At 40.0% G+C, this 17,087-nt stretch overlaps 1 protein-coding gene across 4 annotated transcripts in view; it reads left to right on the forward strand.

Moving 5' to 3' along the window:
* KANSL1L (KAT8 regulatory NSL complex subunit 1 like) overlaps positions 1–17,087 on the forward strand; it is a 116,296-nt gene that overhangs the window by 14,529 nt on the left and 84,680 nt on the right. For 3 of the 4 annotated variants that reach the window (XR_002098679.1, XM_019523427.1, XM_019523425.1), the window contains exons 2-4: positions 8,303–8,444; positions 12,113–12,310; positions 14,431–14,552. Coding sequence is in view for 3 of the 4 variants with exons in the window: in XM_019523427.1 (XP_019378972.1) it covers positions 8,303–8,444; positions 12,113–12,310; positions 14,431–14,552 (462 nt within the window). In the remaining variant the exon portion in view is untranslated. The remainder of the gene's footprint in view (positions 1–8,302; positions 8,445–12,112; positions 12,311–14,430; positions 14,553–17,087) is intronic. The other variant, XM_019523426.1, reaches the window with a different exon arrangement.

Below are 17,087 nucleotides of genomic sequence, written 5' to 3' on the forward strand. Positions count from 1 at the left end.
TGCTAAACGCAACTATTATTGTGGGGCTGACTTAAACTGGATCAGGCTGCACAGCCCCTTGCAAGAGGTACTCCATCCTGACCCCAAAGGATCAGGCCCCTACAGACTGAAGGGTCTCCTGCTCATTCTTCAGATTTCCTTACAAATCACTTCTTATAGGCTCACAGTTTCTGTTTAAACACCAGCATATTTTAGTAATGAATATTGCCTCATCTACTCTATAGCTCTTTATCCTGAATGGACCTAGTCAGCACTAGACTATGATCACTGCCTCCTTTCCCCCATCCCCCCCATGTGTCCAGATCAAGATGCTCCCCCACCCCAGGTGGATGGATCAGGTAGGGCTGTGAAGTCCCCTGCAGTTGGATTGTAGGAGTGTGCAAAACGGGCTGTTTTGAATTCGGATTCGGCCCTAGTTGGGGACAGTGATCCAATTCCTCAAAGTACTTCTGGTCCACTTCCGCGTCTGCTGCTGAGTGTGCATGGGGGCGCCCCCTTGGTTTGGTGATTGGCCACGGAGGGACCCCAGGTGTCCCCCCAGACCCAGGAGGCACGAATCCCTGAGCCATGGAAATGTGGGGGAGGGCCCACAGTGCACTTCCTGGTGGACCCAGAAGTGGACCGGAAGTGCTTCTGGTCCACTTCTGGGTCTGCTGCTGAGTGTGCTGGGGAGCCCCCAGCACTCCTGTGGGAAGCTCCATCTTTCCCACTATCTCGGCATTCACAAGCCGCCTGGTACCTCGAGGTATGTAGAAAAAATGTTTAAAGCTGTGTCTGTCTGAATCATCAAATCTTTCTGAAATGGTTTGGAGGGTTCCAGTTCAATTCAGAGGGATTAAAGGGTTTCCTGATTCGATTCGGATTCGGAGATTCAGCCACCAAATTGGGCTGAATCGGATCAGGGACTGAAGCTTCACACAGCCCTACTATATTGGGTTTACTGGCTGGATCTGGCACATGGATGGATCTGGCACCACTGGCATATGGGAATGACAGTTGCTTTTGTCCATTCAGAACTGACATATGGAGAGTTCATTTTGTTCTTTATCTCAATATTCCAGAAGTTTTGTATGACTAAACCTGAAAATGTATTTAACTTCTGCCACAGTTGATTTGAATGTTGTTATAGATCCACCTTAGACCTCATGGCTAAGCTAAAACATTTAGCCTGCTGAAGTCATTCAAGCTGGAAAGAGCTTATTATGTATTGTGTGTAAGTATAAACATACATGGTTGGATATAGTTCTGAAACTTTCAACTGGCAACAATACGTCAGAGAGTTGTGATAAGCACTTGCTGATGTCTGTAGATTATATGGAACACTGTAACCCATCTGTTCTAAAGTGATATAATGTTGTGCAGAAGAATGATCAGGCAGAATTCTCTATTAAACTCCAGGGAAGGTAGTAGAAATAACTGATTACAGTTCTTTGCAGGGATAATAGTATATTTTTCAGTTCTTTGCATCTTACTGAAATGATTTTTTTCACTGAACAGTTTGGTTTGATGTTGGTGGTTATTATAAGCTGGTGGTCCTCAATCATAGCCTCATGGCATTCCTCCATAACTTTTCTGAATTTAGCAGCACCCCAGGGTGCTAGTTGAGATTTACTGAGCAGGAGTCTAAATTCAGAAAGGTTATGGAGAGCTGCCCTGAAACTCATAAGGTTGAGCAACACTGATCTAGCCGGTATCAGGAGAGGGCAGCAGGGGCAGGACCTCACTTTGCCATGACCTGCTCTTTCCAGTACCTGCCCCTCTCCCTGCCCCCAGTCCATATCTGAGGGGACAAAGTTGGTCCCTGTGACTGAGTCTGTACCCCTGGGGTCATGCATGCTTGTGACCAGAGCCATCTCCCTCAACAGCCTCTCCTGCAGCCCTGGGAGCATGGGAGAAGCCATGGGGTGAGCTGGGCTGAAAAACACTGCTCCATCCATGTGTCTGCCCACCTTTCCACTGCAGTGTGCACTGCTCAAAGTGTGAGGCCAAGCAGTGTAGGTGTGTTGGTGGGGCTGGGGGCAGCAACAGTCCCTAGAGCACAGGGCACTAGTCTTCAAAATGCTGCAGCAGGTGCAATGAGCTGGACTGGAGGAGGAGAGTGCTTTACTCCTCAAATATAAGCGTTGCGGTGCAGCATCCCTCTAGGGATGGCATGGCATCCCAGTTGAGAATCCCTGTCATAAGGCAACATCTTGTCATCCTGTTTTCTGCAATTGTTTTTCTCTGATGATTCCCAGAAAATCTGAACAAAGACTTTTATTGAACTGTTAAAATAAATGATTGTGATCTCACGGTATCAGAAAAAAAGATACTTCTCAGTTTGCGTTTTCATGTTTTTGAGCATAAATTACTTTTTAGAATCTATAGAAGAGCATGAGTGCACAAAACTTTGTAGTCACTGGGATTTTTTCCTGTTAAATAGATTTTACAGTTAATTGGTCCAGGGGAATTAATGCTTCATCAGCAGACAAAGTTAGTTAATTCTGAAAACAAACATTAGGTAGGCGTGCTAGAAAACTTAGTCCTTGAGAAAGCATTTACAGGTCATGTCATATATTGGACATGTTTGCTCAGCTGTTATAAGTGTCAGTTTTTGTTGTAGTGAGCATTTCTATCTCTTAAGTAAAATCAACTGCTGATTTAATCTAAAATACATGCATTATGCAATGTAATAGTTGTGTTTCTGCATATGCTTTAATTTATACTGGCTTTAGTTCTTATGAGAAATGTCTGGCTTCCTGGGTATGCTTACATATTCATTAATGCGCTGTAGTTACTGTGCATTTAGTTTAGTATTTCTTTAATAAAGTACTAACTTACTGTGCAGTAACTATATTTACTGTGCAGTAGTGCCAGTGCATGGTCTTTTTGTGACAGTTACAGCAGAGTAGCCTAATAACAGTATGCAGTAACTTATTAGCACGGTTTTTGACCGGTACACTACCATGCAGTGTTGTTAGGCTACCATGCCGTAAGCATCTCGTGTAGACTTGCCCCCTGTTTTTTGAAGGGGGAGGGGAAATGGTGAGAATACTGAGCTTTATTAATAAATCATCACAATACAGGAGGAATGCTGCACTTTAATTATCTGATTTTTGTCTTAAGGGTTTAACTTTTAAAAGTTTAATGAACAATTACTAAAATCTCCTATTTTCAGTGGGGCTAAAACTTAGATTGATGGTTGCCAGAGTAGATGGTAACCCCTTAGTGTAAGGACCAAACAGGACATACAAAATTATGTAGTTGCCAGAAATTATACTCTAGGAGGGAGAATGGGATATTTGTTGTGAAAATGAGATCCCAGATGAATGTAGGAACAGACTGGAGCAGAGAAAGGACATGTAGCCTGGCAGAAAGGGAAAATATGGTGGGTAGGAGGAGGCTGATGGTGAAGAAAAATAAGTGCATATATGGGTGTTTGGAAGGCAGCAGACTTGATGGAGGAAGGTAGAGGAAAGCTATACACAACTGCCATTCTGTTCTTATCATCCCCTTCCCCAATTAAAAATGAAGGGGTAGGAGGGGGTGAGATGAGTCACTTCTGTTGTAGTGAATAAGAAATCTGCATATGTGTGTATGAGGCTCCGAATTCAGTGTTAAATACAGTTACACAGAAACTGGTTTTGTATGGGCACATCTACATATGCAATTAATACACAGCAATGAACTCCAGCGCATATTGCACCAGAGTTTATTGCTTCTGGGCACTGTGTTTGGATATGCGCCCAGGACTGCAGCACGCTGAGTCACATCAGAGCAGCCCTGGCTGGCGGGGAGGCCAGGGGGTTAGCTTGCCAGTCTGGGGTTTCTCCAGCCCATCTTGGCATACTACAGAGGGGCTGGCTAGGGCATGGGGGTGCTTCTTTGCAGGGGTAGCCAGCAGGCAGCCTCTGCACTGAAGCTTCCTCCAGCCCCAGCTAAGTCCCACCAGCATTTACATGTGCGTTGCTATGGAGTGAAAAACACTGCGTAAGATGGTATTTGTGTTTACTATGTCCTGATAACATTGCATGTGTAGATGCTGAGACAGTTACTGCTGAGCTAATTAGGCAACTGCAGTAAACATATCGTGTAGATACACCCGGTGGCTTCATCCTATCAGACAGCCAAAAATATTGGCTGAAAAATCGCAACATTTTTAATAACTGAATCTTGTACCTTTTTGAGAACAAATTCATAATTTTGACTGTTTGTGATTGGCAGTATAGTTTTGTGCCTGATACAGGCACATTGCTGGCTTCTCATTCTTGTTTAATAGAAAATATATGTTTGTTGTCCCTCACTCTCCACAAACAAGTGTACCTGCTTCGAGAACATCACAGTATCTTACCTGTTGTGGATACATGCTCCAGTCTAATGACTTCTCAGCAGTAACCATGTTTGTTTAAACCAGCTCTGCAGGACATTTACAGTCAAAGGCTGATCTTGTACTCCTGCAGAATAAAAGCCGCAAGCAATTGGTCAATATTTCTTATGACCTATTTTTCAAATTATACTTACAAAACCAGGATACCTTGACAATAAAATACATGTGCCTAGCGCAAGTCTGTTTTGTTTCGGCAATTAGTTCCTTTTTGTTTGTTTGTTTTATTTTGTTTCGTGATGCTCTTTAATTATAGATCTTGTAAAAACATAAAACCCAACACACTGATAAATAGTCACAGTAGTATTTCTTTCCATATTAGCTCTGTTCTAAAATATTTTCCATTATTAAGTTATTTTTGGAAGAAGGGGCTGAGTGCGGAGTTCCAGGGGTAGTAGGGAAGGGCTTGGTGTTCAGTAATCTATCTGTCCCCTGCACTGAGATTGGGCTAAAATCTGTCCTTCCAGTCAAGGAAAGCTGGATGTCTTTTTATAATAAGAGTACATTCTTTGGGGCTCACTTAATGCTCAACTGAAGCAAATCATATGAGCATTTTTCTCAACCTTTCTCTGCTGACTAGGGAAATGAGATGAGTCTAGAACTCAAATTCCTTCATTGGCTTATAACTCATTGCCCCCAGACTGCCAGCTCCAAGTTCTTTCTTCTAATTATAGATTTGATTGTACTCTGAATTTCTGCATTTTGTCTGTGCTTCTTGTGGTTTGTTTTTTCTTCTGCATATATTTGTTGTTTTGAAGTCCCAAGAGATGTTCATGCAAACTTCCATTGACTTTGAAGAGGATAATAAATACTCAATAATAGAATTGGCTGTAAATATATGGTTAACTAAATTAAATTAAAATATGTAGAAAGAAAAATAACTCTTTTTCTGATACATTGACTTTGTGGTTAAAAAATTTTGTTTAATGTAAAGGGCAAAGAAATTCTAAAACGGATGTTGATTTGTTTCCATAAAATAATATGGTTCAACATTCAGTAGATTCATCTTTTATTCATTATGTTTTAATATCTGAATGTGGATATCTTTACTGGCACAGACTCTTCATACCATACTTGTGACATAAGATTAGTTCTGGCTCAGCTATGTAGGCACTTTCTTCTGTGTTGCTGGACTTGTTGAAGGGGGTGGGATGGGTTCTCTTCCTCATTTGTATTGGAACATGGCCACTCTTTGTCTGCTTCCATAATTTATAAATAGTGTTGCATTTTTACTTGGGATTTTAACACATTTTTACTTGGGCTATTGCTCATAAACTCTCAGTCTGGGGATTTCTTGTAACATCTGTTTTTTCAGTTATTTGCCCCCCTCTAATCAGGATAAGGGCAGAAACCAGCATCTCTCCAATTAATGTTATCCCTTTATTTCCATTTAGTTACCCTATGCTTTTTTGTGAAAATATTAAGGGACCTGATGTCTCTTTCTAAAGCTGTTCTTTTCTGTCTACTAACTTTTAAAACTTTTAAACAGCCCTGAGACAAGCCATAATTATTTCAGTCACGGTTATTTAGTCAAACGGTTCTGCTTTACCTGTTGGGACAAGTCAGGGTGTTCTGCTTTTTTTTCCTCTTGTACACTGTATTTTTCATTTCTAATAAATGCAGCATGGAAATGCTATGTACTTAAAAGTCCATAGAATCAAAATTATTTCTGTCATGAGACACAAGGTAAAGCAAAAGTAATCAAAGCAGGTTTCCATGTGCTGGTGAAGCAAAGAGAAATGAGAATAAGGATTTATCAAAAGCGTGGACATTCATGAACCTCTTTGCTAAACTAAGCTACTACTGAAAATAAATAAAATTGAAAGAGAGTGTATTCTAATTAGTTTTTCTGTGTGGTTGTAACATTTCAATTTTAATTTAGAGTGATCTGTGGTAAGAAGTCATTTACTTTATTAGCTCACAAAAAATCTAGATTGCTGCTGCAGGTTATGTTGACTTCAGGAGTCCAGTTTAAGTACCTTAGACTCAGACTCCTGTATGTTGTAGGTATACATTCTCAATGCATGAGGGAGTCAAAGATGGATGCAAATTATGTGGCCAGTAGCTAGATGATCTCTTTAAAAAGTGCAGGAATCATATTTTAAATATGTTTATGAAGTTCTGTACTCTTTGCTGCATTATGACAGTTCCTCTCCCCTGAAAGTTATAAGGTTGTTTTCAAAACTTCTATTTTTTCTTTTCCTTTTTAAATATCTGCTTAATTTTTACTTTAGAAACATTAATTTTGTCAAATTAGGTCTTCACTGTAGAACCGCTCAGGTTTTTTTCTGTGGTATAGTTGTGTTCTTTCACTATATGGTTCAGTTACAAAACACAAGGTTGAAGCAGTAAGCCTTAGCAATACCTGCATGCCCACTCTGTTGTCATGCAGGGATCAGTCTGGCTCTATAGCTCTTGTGTTTTGCCTCCAGAATTATTTTGTTCCTGGATTAAAGCTAGAAGGTAGTTAGATCATTTAGGCTGCATCCAGACGAGTGTAGCAGTGCGTTATGTGGCACTACAGACATGTCTGTGGTGCTATATGCTGCATGTTTAGTTCTCTGTGCTGCAAGGGGAGCAGTGTAGAGGGTTTTTTTGCCCCCTGGATACCTGGATCATAGAGGAAAAAAGGGTACTGGCTCATGCATGGACAGCGCGTGCTGCTCAAAAGCAGAGCCAGGCTGTCTGGAGCTGCCCTGCAGCTGCTGGCCAGGCTTTGCGTGACAGAATCGCCACTGCTGCAGCCCCAGAAGACCCTCAGGACCCCAGGTAAAGCTGCTGAGGCCAGCACAGTGCTGACCCGAGCTTATCCTACTGTCCCTGGAGTAGCTTGCTGTGTGCCAGAGGGCACATGGCATGGGCATCACCCGGGGACAGCTAACGGTGGTGCAGGGTGCACCACTGCTAATTGTCCCCAGGGAACCAAACTTCCACATCACGTGTGGATGCAGCCTTAGAGTGACATCCTTTATCACACAGGCCATTGAATTTCTTCAGTTATTCCTGTACTGAGCCCAGTGACTTAAGTAAAACACATCTTCCAGAAAGATATCTTGTAAGGTAGCTATAAGTAACTGCTTGTCGGCTAGAGTAAAAACTCATCATGCTATATATTTTTTTTTCTGGAAAGGTACTGCATGGAATCTTGCATGTTAAAATACTGTATTTTGTTCCCTCCTTCATTTAAATATATTTTAATCTTAAAATAGATTTTTGAGTTGTGAAGTGCCATATGTGAGCCACTGAGCAAAATTGTTTGACACCAGCCATGAACTTGGCTTAATGATGTCAAGAGGTCATTTAGAGAGATATTTGCCATTCTGTAAAATAAATAAAAATGTCTTTTATATTGTACCAGTAGGGAACCCAGGGGAATGTTTTCAGTTTCATTGTCACACATTTCTAGAAATGTTCATAAAATTGATTTCTAAAAGTAGAACAAAATAAAACTTACAATATACTTACCTTTGAGTAGCATAACATAATTGACTCAATTATTAATGTATTATTTCAGAATTGTTAGTGATACCACATTTATGAAGTCTTGTAGAAGGAAGTATATGGCTTAACAGAAATAAAATATATTCATTCTTGCCAGTGGGTTTCCTGGAATTCTTTTAAAATCTGTAATGTACATTAATTGATTTAATTCAGTAATCACTCTTGCTTTGTGTTTGGAATATATAGCAGAAAAACAGTTTATTATAGCATAGTTGAAATAGCTGTTGAACGTTGAAGGTACTAGTTAGTTCAGGAACTTTGTACTAGCTCTATAGTTGAGGAACTGAGAAGTTGATGTGGTAATGTTGATATAATTAGATGTCCTCCAAAGGCAACTGACATGCTCACAACAGAAGGCAAAGCAGCTGTTGAAAATGTCTTTGTGAAAAAGTGGTTATCTTTATTTTTGGACTAATCAGTATTTCGTCTTTTTCACAGCAACTGTAGTTCTGAATGGAAGTGGCTTGCAGACAGAGCTAGAGTTGGCTGCCGCTGGACTTGGCTTCAAGCCCAGATTTCAGAGCTAGAATACAAAATCCAACAACTCACTGACCTTCACAGGCAGATACGTGCCACCAAGGTATTATCTGTGCGCTCAGAAATGGGCTCTCTAAATAATCCTTTGACGATGTCTCCAGTAATATTTATGTATCTGTTTCTTGTTTTTTAATAATTCTGGTATGAAAAGTATTGTAAAAGTTACTGAGAGCATGTCAGAAATTAGAAGTATGGTGATCTAAAGGAAAGAACACAGGGTTGGTTGGGTGCTTTGGACTTCTGAGTTCCAGTCCCTGCTATGTCATAAACTTTCCGTGGCTTTAAGGAAGTCACTTCTTCTCTTAAAACAACTTTTTGTCTATAAAAGAGAAACAGAGAGGTTTTTTACCTACCACATAGAAGTATTTTGAGGACTAATAATTTAATGTTTGTATGGTCCTTTGGACAAGTGATGTATTGAATATTATGAACATTTAAATATTAATGTATTCATTAACATTTAAATATTTTGTTTTATTTACATTTAAACTGTACAGGATTCAGATAAAAAATAGGAAGGGCAAAGTTGCTGAACTGTGATAATATTTTAGGAATGTTTTGCTATTCTTAGCATTTCCATTCTATTGGCTGGCCAGTTCCCTCTGCATTGGAAGCCACAAATGCTAATATCTCAGTGATGGTTTGCTCAGTAGACTGAAAGGAGTTTCTCCCTATCCCCCATGTAAATGGCAGCGTATTCCATGCATGGAATATTTGAAATTCATGTAACATTCTCCTATGGCTGCCCTGTACTTTTAATTACTCTTGTTGCACCCTTTCACATCACCATATGCATAGTGCTTTGGAGCTAACAATTTTGGAAAGTGGAAGAAAAATACACAAAAAAAAAAAGATCCAACATTCTTTTAATGATGTGTTTCCCCAATGTTAGGCTTGTGTGTTGTTTTGGAGTAAAGTACTTTCCCTAGTGGAAGGAATGATTTGGCCTTATATTTTTAATGAACGACATCATTTTGCTGTATCCTTCTTACCCTTTCACTAGCAACTTTGTTTGATATTTGGTCTTGTAAGTGATTATGTGAAATACATGGATTTCTTTGGGTGATCTCTTTTATTGGACCAACTGTATAGCTGGGATAGAGTTAGACAAGCTTTCAAATGCAAGACATTCTTCAGACTTGTAGAAGAATGTCTTGCATTTGAAAACTTGTTTAAGTATCCCAACCGTGTAGTTGGTCCAATATAAGATATCATCCAAAGAAATCCACGTCTCTCCTAATTCCTGGGCCATCTTACCTGCAACATAATTCTAAAACGGCAGTAAGTGATTATATATATTTGTTTACTTTTTTAGATTGTTCATAGATCATATTTCAGTTTTAAAAATAATCAATTAGTATGATTTTACCAAGAGAGTAGCTATGAAAGAACATGAGGTTGACTGACAACTTTTTTTTTCATTCTGATGACTTATGGGTCATACGCTATTGCAGGAGTGTCAAACACGTGGCCTACAAACTAGATCCCCGCTGTGGAGCCATTTAATCTGACCCACAGGTCTCTGAAATAACCCCACTTGCCATATGGGTAATGCACCAGCCTTGGGCTGGACCCAGCACTGCATGTGCTCTACATAGCACAGGGAATTGGTTCAGGGTGCATGCTGGCTCCAAGGCCAGTCTGGATCAGGCTGTGTTGGAGCCAGTCCATGGGGTTGGTCTGCTGGGGCGCTGCATGAAGAGCACACCCTATGCAAGGCCTCTGCACTGCAGCCAGTTCAGCTTCCCGTGCTGCATGCAGCATTACTTTTATCCTCCATGTTTCTCTCTGGTCACATCCTTTTCTTTTCCTATCCCTCTTTTCCCTTTTTTAAATACTTTTCATCCTCCTTTCTGTTTTTTAGTGTCTGTTTCTATGAACACCTTTCTTTTTTGCAGTCCCTTTTGCCCACTTAATTCTTTAAATATATTAAATAAATACCTCTACAGTGAAACCTTTTTTTTTTTTAATGGATCCGTACAGTAGTTTCCTGATTGCTGTCTTTGGTTATGCTCACAGGACAAGTAATTAACGTTCTATCCCAGAAGTCATGAGGAAGGCTGTCTTTTCCCATCGGCACATTACTTTTAGAACAAATAAAGATCTTTTGCTGTATCTATTATAATAAAAATGGTATAGAAAGAAGACTTGATTGTCTTTCAAAGCATAATTGATGAGATTAGAATTTTCTTTGTTTCTGTGAACCAAGGTCTTTTTGCAGTAGACGTGGCAGACCATTCAACACATTCTAAAGAACTCAAAGACACTGGTTTTCCTTGGTTGTAAAGAACTAGTTTCCTGCAATGGTAGATGTATGAATCACAGATTATGATGTGATAATGGACAGTTACACTTCTGTCTGGGCCCTTCTCACTGAATAACTATCTGGTGCATGTAGAGAAACCAGATTGAGCTAATGTTCATTAATCTTCTGGCCTTCTGTTTTTGGCACTGTAGCTGGAATCACTGAAGCAGCTTCACTCATGGAGGGTAAATATTGGAGGTGCCCTGGGAGACTAGGGCTGCTCCATGTTTGGGTCTCCAAGTTTTCCTTCTGATAGGACTATTCTGAGATTCAAGGCTTAGTTGCTACTGAGGCAGTATTCAAAGTGAGCATCACACACTGTGATAGCTGAGCCAAGGAAACATTGGAGGAGGTTCAGTAAAAACAGAGATCTTCTTCCTTTTGATTATTATGAAAAAGGGTATTTATTTGCTTGAGTTTACATGCCATTCCAGTTCTCTGTCCTTCCTCTTCAGTTATGGAAGAAATATTTTCTCTGGAAAGAAAAAGCAGGAGAAGGTGAATTTGAAAAAATCTCATTGTGCCAATTCTTAATAGAATCGCTGATTTAACATTTCAGTAGATCTGGATATCAGGTTTACACTTAGCTAACACAACCAAATATAAAGTTCCTGTTGGCTTTCTCCAAATGGAAAAGATTCAAGCATATAAGTTCAGGCTAATGATAATTTAGCAACACCATTTGAGGAAACAGATTCGGTTGCCTTAAAGCTCTATTTTGTGTAGTTTTTTCTACATAGTTTTGTATAGATGTATCCCACAGATAATGGACTATAAAAACATGTATATTTGTTCAGATAGCTTTGAAAAACCGTGAGACTGATAGAAGGAAGGACTTAGGCTTGTTACTTTAATCAGTACAAACCCAAGAAAACACAATTTCCAAAAAAAATAAAAAGATGTCTCTCCTGTTACTTTCATTGATATATGGGAGAGAAGAGCCTTGACATTTTGGTTGGGTAACAGAGAAAAAGGAGAAGGGAAAACTTCAGTACTTTCAGAATAAACCTCTGCTGTAAAGGTTTTGAACAAATATGAAAATCAAAGGGTGGAATGGCTGGATTGTTTGTTTTTGTGGCATTTTTGTTTGTTTGTTTTTATGAAGAGGAGACTTCTTAAAACAACAGGAAAAGGCTGTAATGAAGTATGTGTATCTGATTTGAACTTTGGCACGGTCTTGTGACAATGTATATTCAGTACTGCTGAGGGAAAATATGAATGATGCATTTAAATTATTCTAAAGCAATATGTAACATTATTTACGTACTGTATTTGTTTGGCATTCCCACTGTTTCAACAAGTTGCTGAGGGCTTAAGAAGTATGTTCTAGGGTTGACTGCCACTTGAAAATGATTTAGGAGGGTTAAGTCATTGTCAGCCAACCATGTTCAATTGCTGTTGTCTAGGGGATGGTGATCTTAGAAGAATGCCTGCATCCAAAAGGCATTTTGAAGAGGCAAACACAATTGACAGACCAAGAAGCTTTATTAAACACTGCAGGGAATTCTCAAGCTGCTCTTAAGAGACAGGATTCTTTGCCGGAACACGATTTTGAAATGTCACCCAGCAGTCCTACTCTGCTTTTACGAAACATAGAAAAACAGGTAAAGTAAAATTAGAACCAAATGTCAGGTGGAAGCCACATGATTTATTATAGAAGTGGAGCAGGTTACATGTCAGTTCCTCAAAAAATTGCTCAGCTTTTTTAACACTCCTGATGGTGGATGCTGATAAATTTAAGATTTAAAATTTGTCACTAGGCTTCCCAACTAACCTTTTGTTACTGGTCTGTCTGTATTTTTGTTTTGATTTAATCAAAGTGACCATTTCTGGCTTAAGAGAAATAAACAAGGAGCTTCTTCCTGACACCTCCAACAGTTACCAATTACACTTGTCCTTAATAAGGATTCTGTTTAATGTGTTGCCATTCTTTGTTTCAAGAAATACTTGTATAAAATGAGAGATTATAACATTTCTGTTTAAAAAAAAATTTGCATAAAAAAATTCTCATGGGATCTGTCTGGTAAATACATTACAGATTCTTACTTCTAGTAGCATATCATTGGCATAGACAAAAACAGAATTTGAGTTCAAAGTGTGCTACATATATTTTGAAACTGACTTTCAAGAAAAATTACATGGACTGTAGAAGGGTTTCCTTTCACAAAAAAATAATCAAAGCTGCCATGGCAACAGGCTTCTGAAGGAGCCGTACAAATTTAATACCATAATGTGGAGTAAGACTTTTAACTAATTTATGTAAATAGTTTTAAACCAGTTACATAATGGCAGACAAAAGTTATAGATCTTGCCTTTAGGTAGAATGATTTAAAAGTTTGGAGGGGTCCTGAAGAGGTCATTTAGTTCTAGTCCAAACTCCAGTTCAAGATGGGATCATTCTCATCTGAACCATTCTAGCCTAGTGCACATCACTGGTAAATCTAGGAAAAGTGAGGTCAAAGTAGTTTAAGCACCTGCACCTAAGTCTCATTGTCAATTTTTTTTTGTTGTTTTACTATTATTTTTGTTTTTAAAACACTTGCTCCATTTTTCTGGTCTTTCCCACTTCCAACAAGGGAAGGAAACAATGAAACAAGAAATATACAAAATGTTGGCAGTTCTATCAAGTAAACGGAAGGGTATTTTTAGAATATTCTGATTGTCCCCTCTTTACCTCATTACTTGGAGTATTCAACACACATTTCTTTGCAAAACACCTTCAAATCAGTTGAGATTAAAAAATAGATTTTGTCATCTAAAAATGGCAAACATTACTAACAATACTATCTTAAGGCAGAGTTAATTTACTGCACCCTAATACAGTGCATGTGTAGATGGTGACACATTAGTGCTTTACTGGAGAGCAGGCGTGTAGATGCATCCACTAATCCTAAATGCACCTAATTTATCATTCAGCAGCCAGTTTTCCCTAAGCACTGGTAGAGGCTAAATTTAATGTGAGAATAACCATTAAGTTTGACATCTGAAACACAATGGCATTGTGAAATATTCTCTGGAGTCAGTCCACAATTCAGCAGTTCAGAAGGAACACTTAATTTTAACAAATGAATTGCATCTCCGTTTCGGGCAGTTCTTAAAGTCATGTATTTCTATAATGTGGGGTTTACTATAGTTTTTGAATATATCAATATGTAAGAATTAAAGTATGGCTTGCCTATGACCCCTGGCATCCTTTTTGTTTTCGTTTGCTCTGCTTGCAGCCTACTTGGTTATTATTAAAACAGTGGCCTCCAACCAAATTGAGCAACATAGAAATCTATTAAATCTATGAATGTGATTTTTCTAAACATGAGACTATTTTATGCGCCAACAGTAAAAAAACAAGTAGGCTGCCAATCTCTTTTTCTTTTGAGACATCTTTGAAAGTCCATTGTAGAAGTCTTGAACTGCAGCTATACCATCATTTGCAAAGTGTTATGGTATATATCTATGTTTGCTATCCCTTACCATTCAAGTTAAAATGTGTCCTGAAGAATAGTAAAAAAATTAGATATTTGTAGAAAAACCCTAAACTGTCTACTGCATTGTGGTTCTGCACAAGTTCAAAATAAAATTTGTAAAGAAAAATTGGCATCTTTGATATGTGCAGAAATCTTGCCTTGAAGTAAATGAGATCAGAAATAAAGGAATTAAAAACAAACAAAAAATCCTACTTTATGTAGATGTGCAGCCTGGATAAAAGTTTGGCTTCTTTGTCTTTCAGAGTGCTCAGCTGAGTGAAATCATCAGTAGTCTAATTGCGCCGCTCAATCTATCTCCCACATCTTCGCCTCTGTCTTCGAAATCTGGTAAACACAAACAGCTGGTCAATGGCATTTCTTTCAGGTAGGTAACAGTGTGATGTAACTTCATTTCTTAAAAATAGATTGGTATTTTTAGTTTAGCAGTTTTTTATAGTAATGTTACAACTAGTAATTTTTAAAATCAAAAATTATGTTTACTAATCTAAATTTCAGTAAAAGTAGTTTTGCTTTTAACATTAAAACTGGCATCCCCAATTTCTTCTGTGAAATGGCCATAAAATTCCACAGACCATTCAACACAAGTGAAAATTTCAAATGGCAAACAGGTTTGATGTGGAACTAGTTGGGGAGGAATAAAACAGTAGGTTGGATAATTATTCATAATTACAAGCATAAAATGTTCTTTGTTATGGCAGAATAAATTTTCTGGAAAAGTGGTATCATAAATTAGGATCTGGAGTAAGCTGTATGAGGACAAGCTATATGCCTGTTCTGTGTAATGACTTCCCTAATTTTTAACCATTGAAATGCATCATAAACAAGAAATGATACATATTTTATTTCTTTTTTTTTTTAAGTAATCGCTTACTTATTACAAATGTTCATAAATCTGTTACCTTTTGATGGATTTATTTCCATGTATAATTGTTGCAGATAACTTTGGAACTAATGAACAAATGCTAATAAAGCTGTTTTACAGTTGTTTAAAAATAGCATCATCCAGTGTTCTTAAAGTATGGTAGAGATATTAATCAGCAATAGCCTTAACTGACCATTAGGTAAGTAAGTACTATCTATATTTTAAAGAGAGCCTAGGAAAAATGGCTATGAACCAGAGAGATTAATCTTTTGATTTTTGCAAAGCTGCTGAGTATCCTTGACTTTTGCTGGAGTCAACAAAAGAAGAGGGTACTTACCATCTGTGAGAGTTAAGCCCCTTGTAAATTGCCTTGAATCACAGGGGGGTTTATGGCAAAGTTTGCAGTAGAATGTAAATTCTCTCAGCTTCTTGTCCTGAAGTATGGTACAGATATTAATTGTAACATCCCCGTTTTAAAGGCTTTTATTTATTTGTTTAAGCAGATTTGTTGTTTCTAGAAACACTTTTTTGTGAACATTCTTTTATTAGAGTGGATCTGTCAGATTTTAATCTGTATTTGGCTGGGAAGAAAACATCTTGCTGACTGCTATACTCTACTCTTCTAGTGTAGCTTTACTGTCATTTCTTAGCCTGAAGAATGTAAAGTGATGAGAGGGGAGTCCTGTGTTTCTAGACATTTGATTGTTTCCTACATTACCTATAAACAGTCCACAGTTACCTGCAGTTTGGAAAGAATATGGTAACTGAAGCAGGAAACATATTGTCGAATTGATATGTTGCAGAAATGGCAAATATGATTTGTCAAATTCTTAGTAGTTTTGTGTGTTGTAGGCAGGGATCTGGGTTTTCCATTTCCCATGGAAAAAGAGAGAAAACCACAAATTTCTTATTTTTATCAGAGAAGATGCAGATTTTCCCTTTATGAAGAGAAACCTGTGGATTCCCCCTTTTACAAAGAGCTCTGCAGGTGGTAGAGTTCCAGCCTGGAAGAGCTGTTTGCAGAAGGGGCGGAGAAAACCCTCAACCCTGCCAGGAGGGGAAGGGAGAGGGGGAAAGGGCAAGCCTGACGCACTTACTTGAGGCTGCTTCAGGCTCACTCTTCTTGCTGGAGTTAAGTGGGGCTTGGGGCTTGCGGGGCAGGGAGGTTTGCAGCTGGCTGGGCTCTCTCCAGCTGGGAGGTGGTTTCTAGCCTCCCCACTCCTGGCAGAGTGCCTGGGGGGCTGCAGACCTCCCCTGCTTCTGGCCAGAGTGCCCAAGCTGGCTAGGGCCTGAGGGAATGGGGAGGTTTGCAGCCAGCCAGGCACGCTGGCCGGGATGGGTGGGGGGTTTACAGTATCCCCATTCCTGGCTGGAGTTCCCAGCTGGCTGCAAACCCCCTCCCCCAGCTCGCTCATTCCCCAGCCAGCTTGGGCGCTCTCCAGCCTGGAGGGAGGGTTTGCAGGCAGCCGGGAGCAGGCTGCAACCCCCCCTCCCCACGCACACACTCTCTCCTGGTCAGAGTGCCTGGCCGGCTGAAAACCCTGGGTCACAAACGCTGCGCTCCCTGCCCTGCTGCCCTCCCCCAGGCCCTCCAGATTGCAGCGTGTGAGAGTGGCACGGCAGGGCATAGTGAGCCCATACAGGAAAAGCATGGCCAGAGCAGCACGGAGCTCGCAGCGGCAAGCAGCTTTCCTGCACATCCCCCCTGTGCACTGCCATGCCGGGTTGCACACACTGCACTCCAGAGGGCCTGGGGGTGGGCAGCAGGGTGGGGAGCATGAGCCTGCAGCGCATCCCCACTGATTGGTAGGGCACGGGTCCCTCCTGGACCCTGGGTGTTCATGCTGCCTCCAGGAGTTGGCCCCACTGGAGCCCGCAGGAGGTGGGCAGCAGGGGTGGGGGGAGCCAGCTGGTGCTCCTGCTGCAGCAGCCACTACCTTCCATTAGGGGCAGGAGGCTGCATACCTGGGTCCCTGGCTCCATGCCCTGGCAGTTGGGGGCCCCCTCCAGCAGGGCTGGGGGGCAGGGGCTGTGGGT

The sequence above is a fragment of the Gavialis gangeticus genome, unplaced genomic scaffold, assembly GCF_001723915.1.
Source record: "Gavialis gangeticus isolate Ggan-Ray unplaced genomic scaffold, GavGan_comp1, whole genome shotgun sequence".
NCBI classification, from domain to species: domain Eukaryota; kingdom Metazoa; phylum Chordata; order Crocodylia; family Gavialidae; genus Gavialis; species Gavialis gangeticus.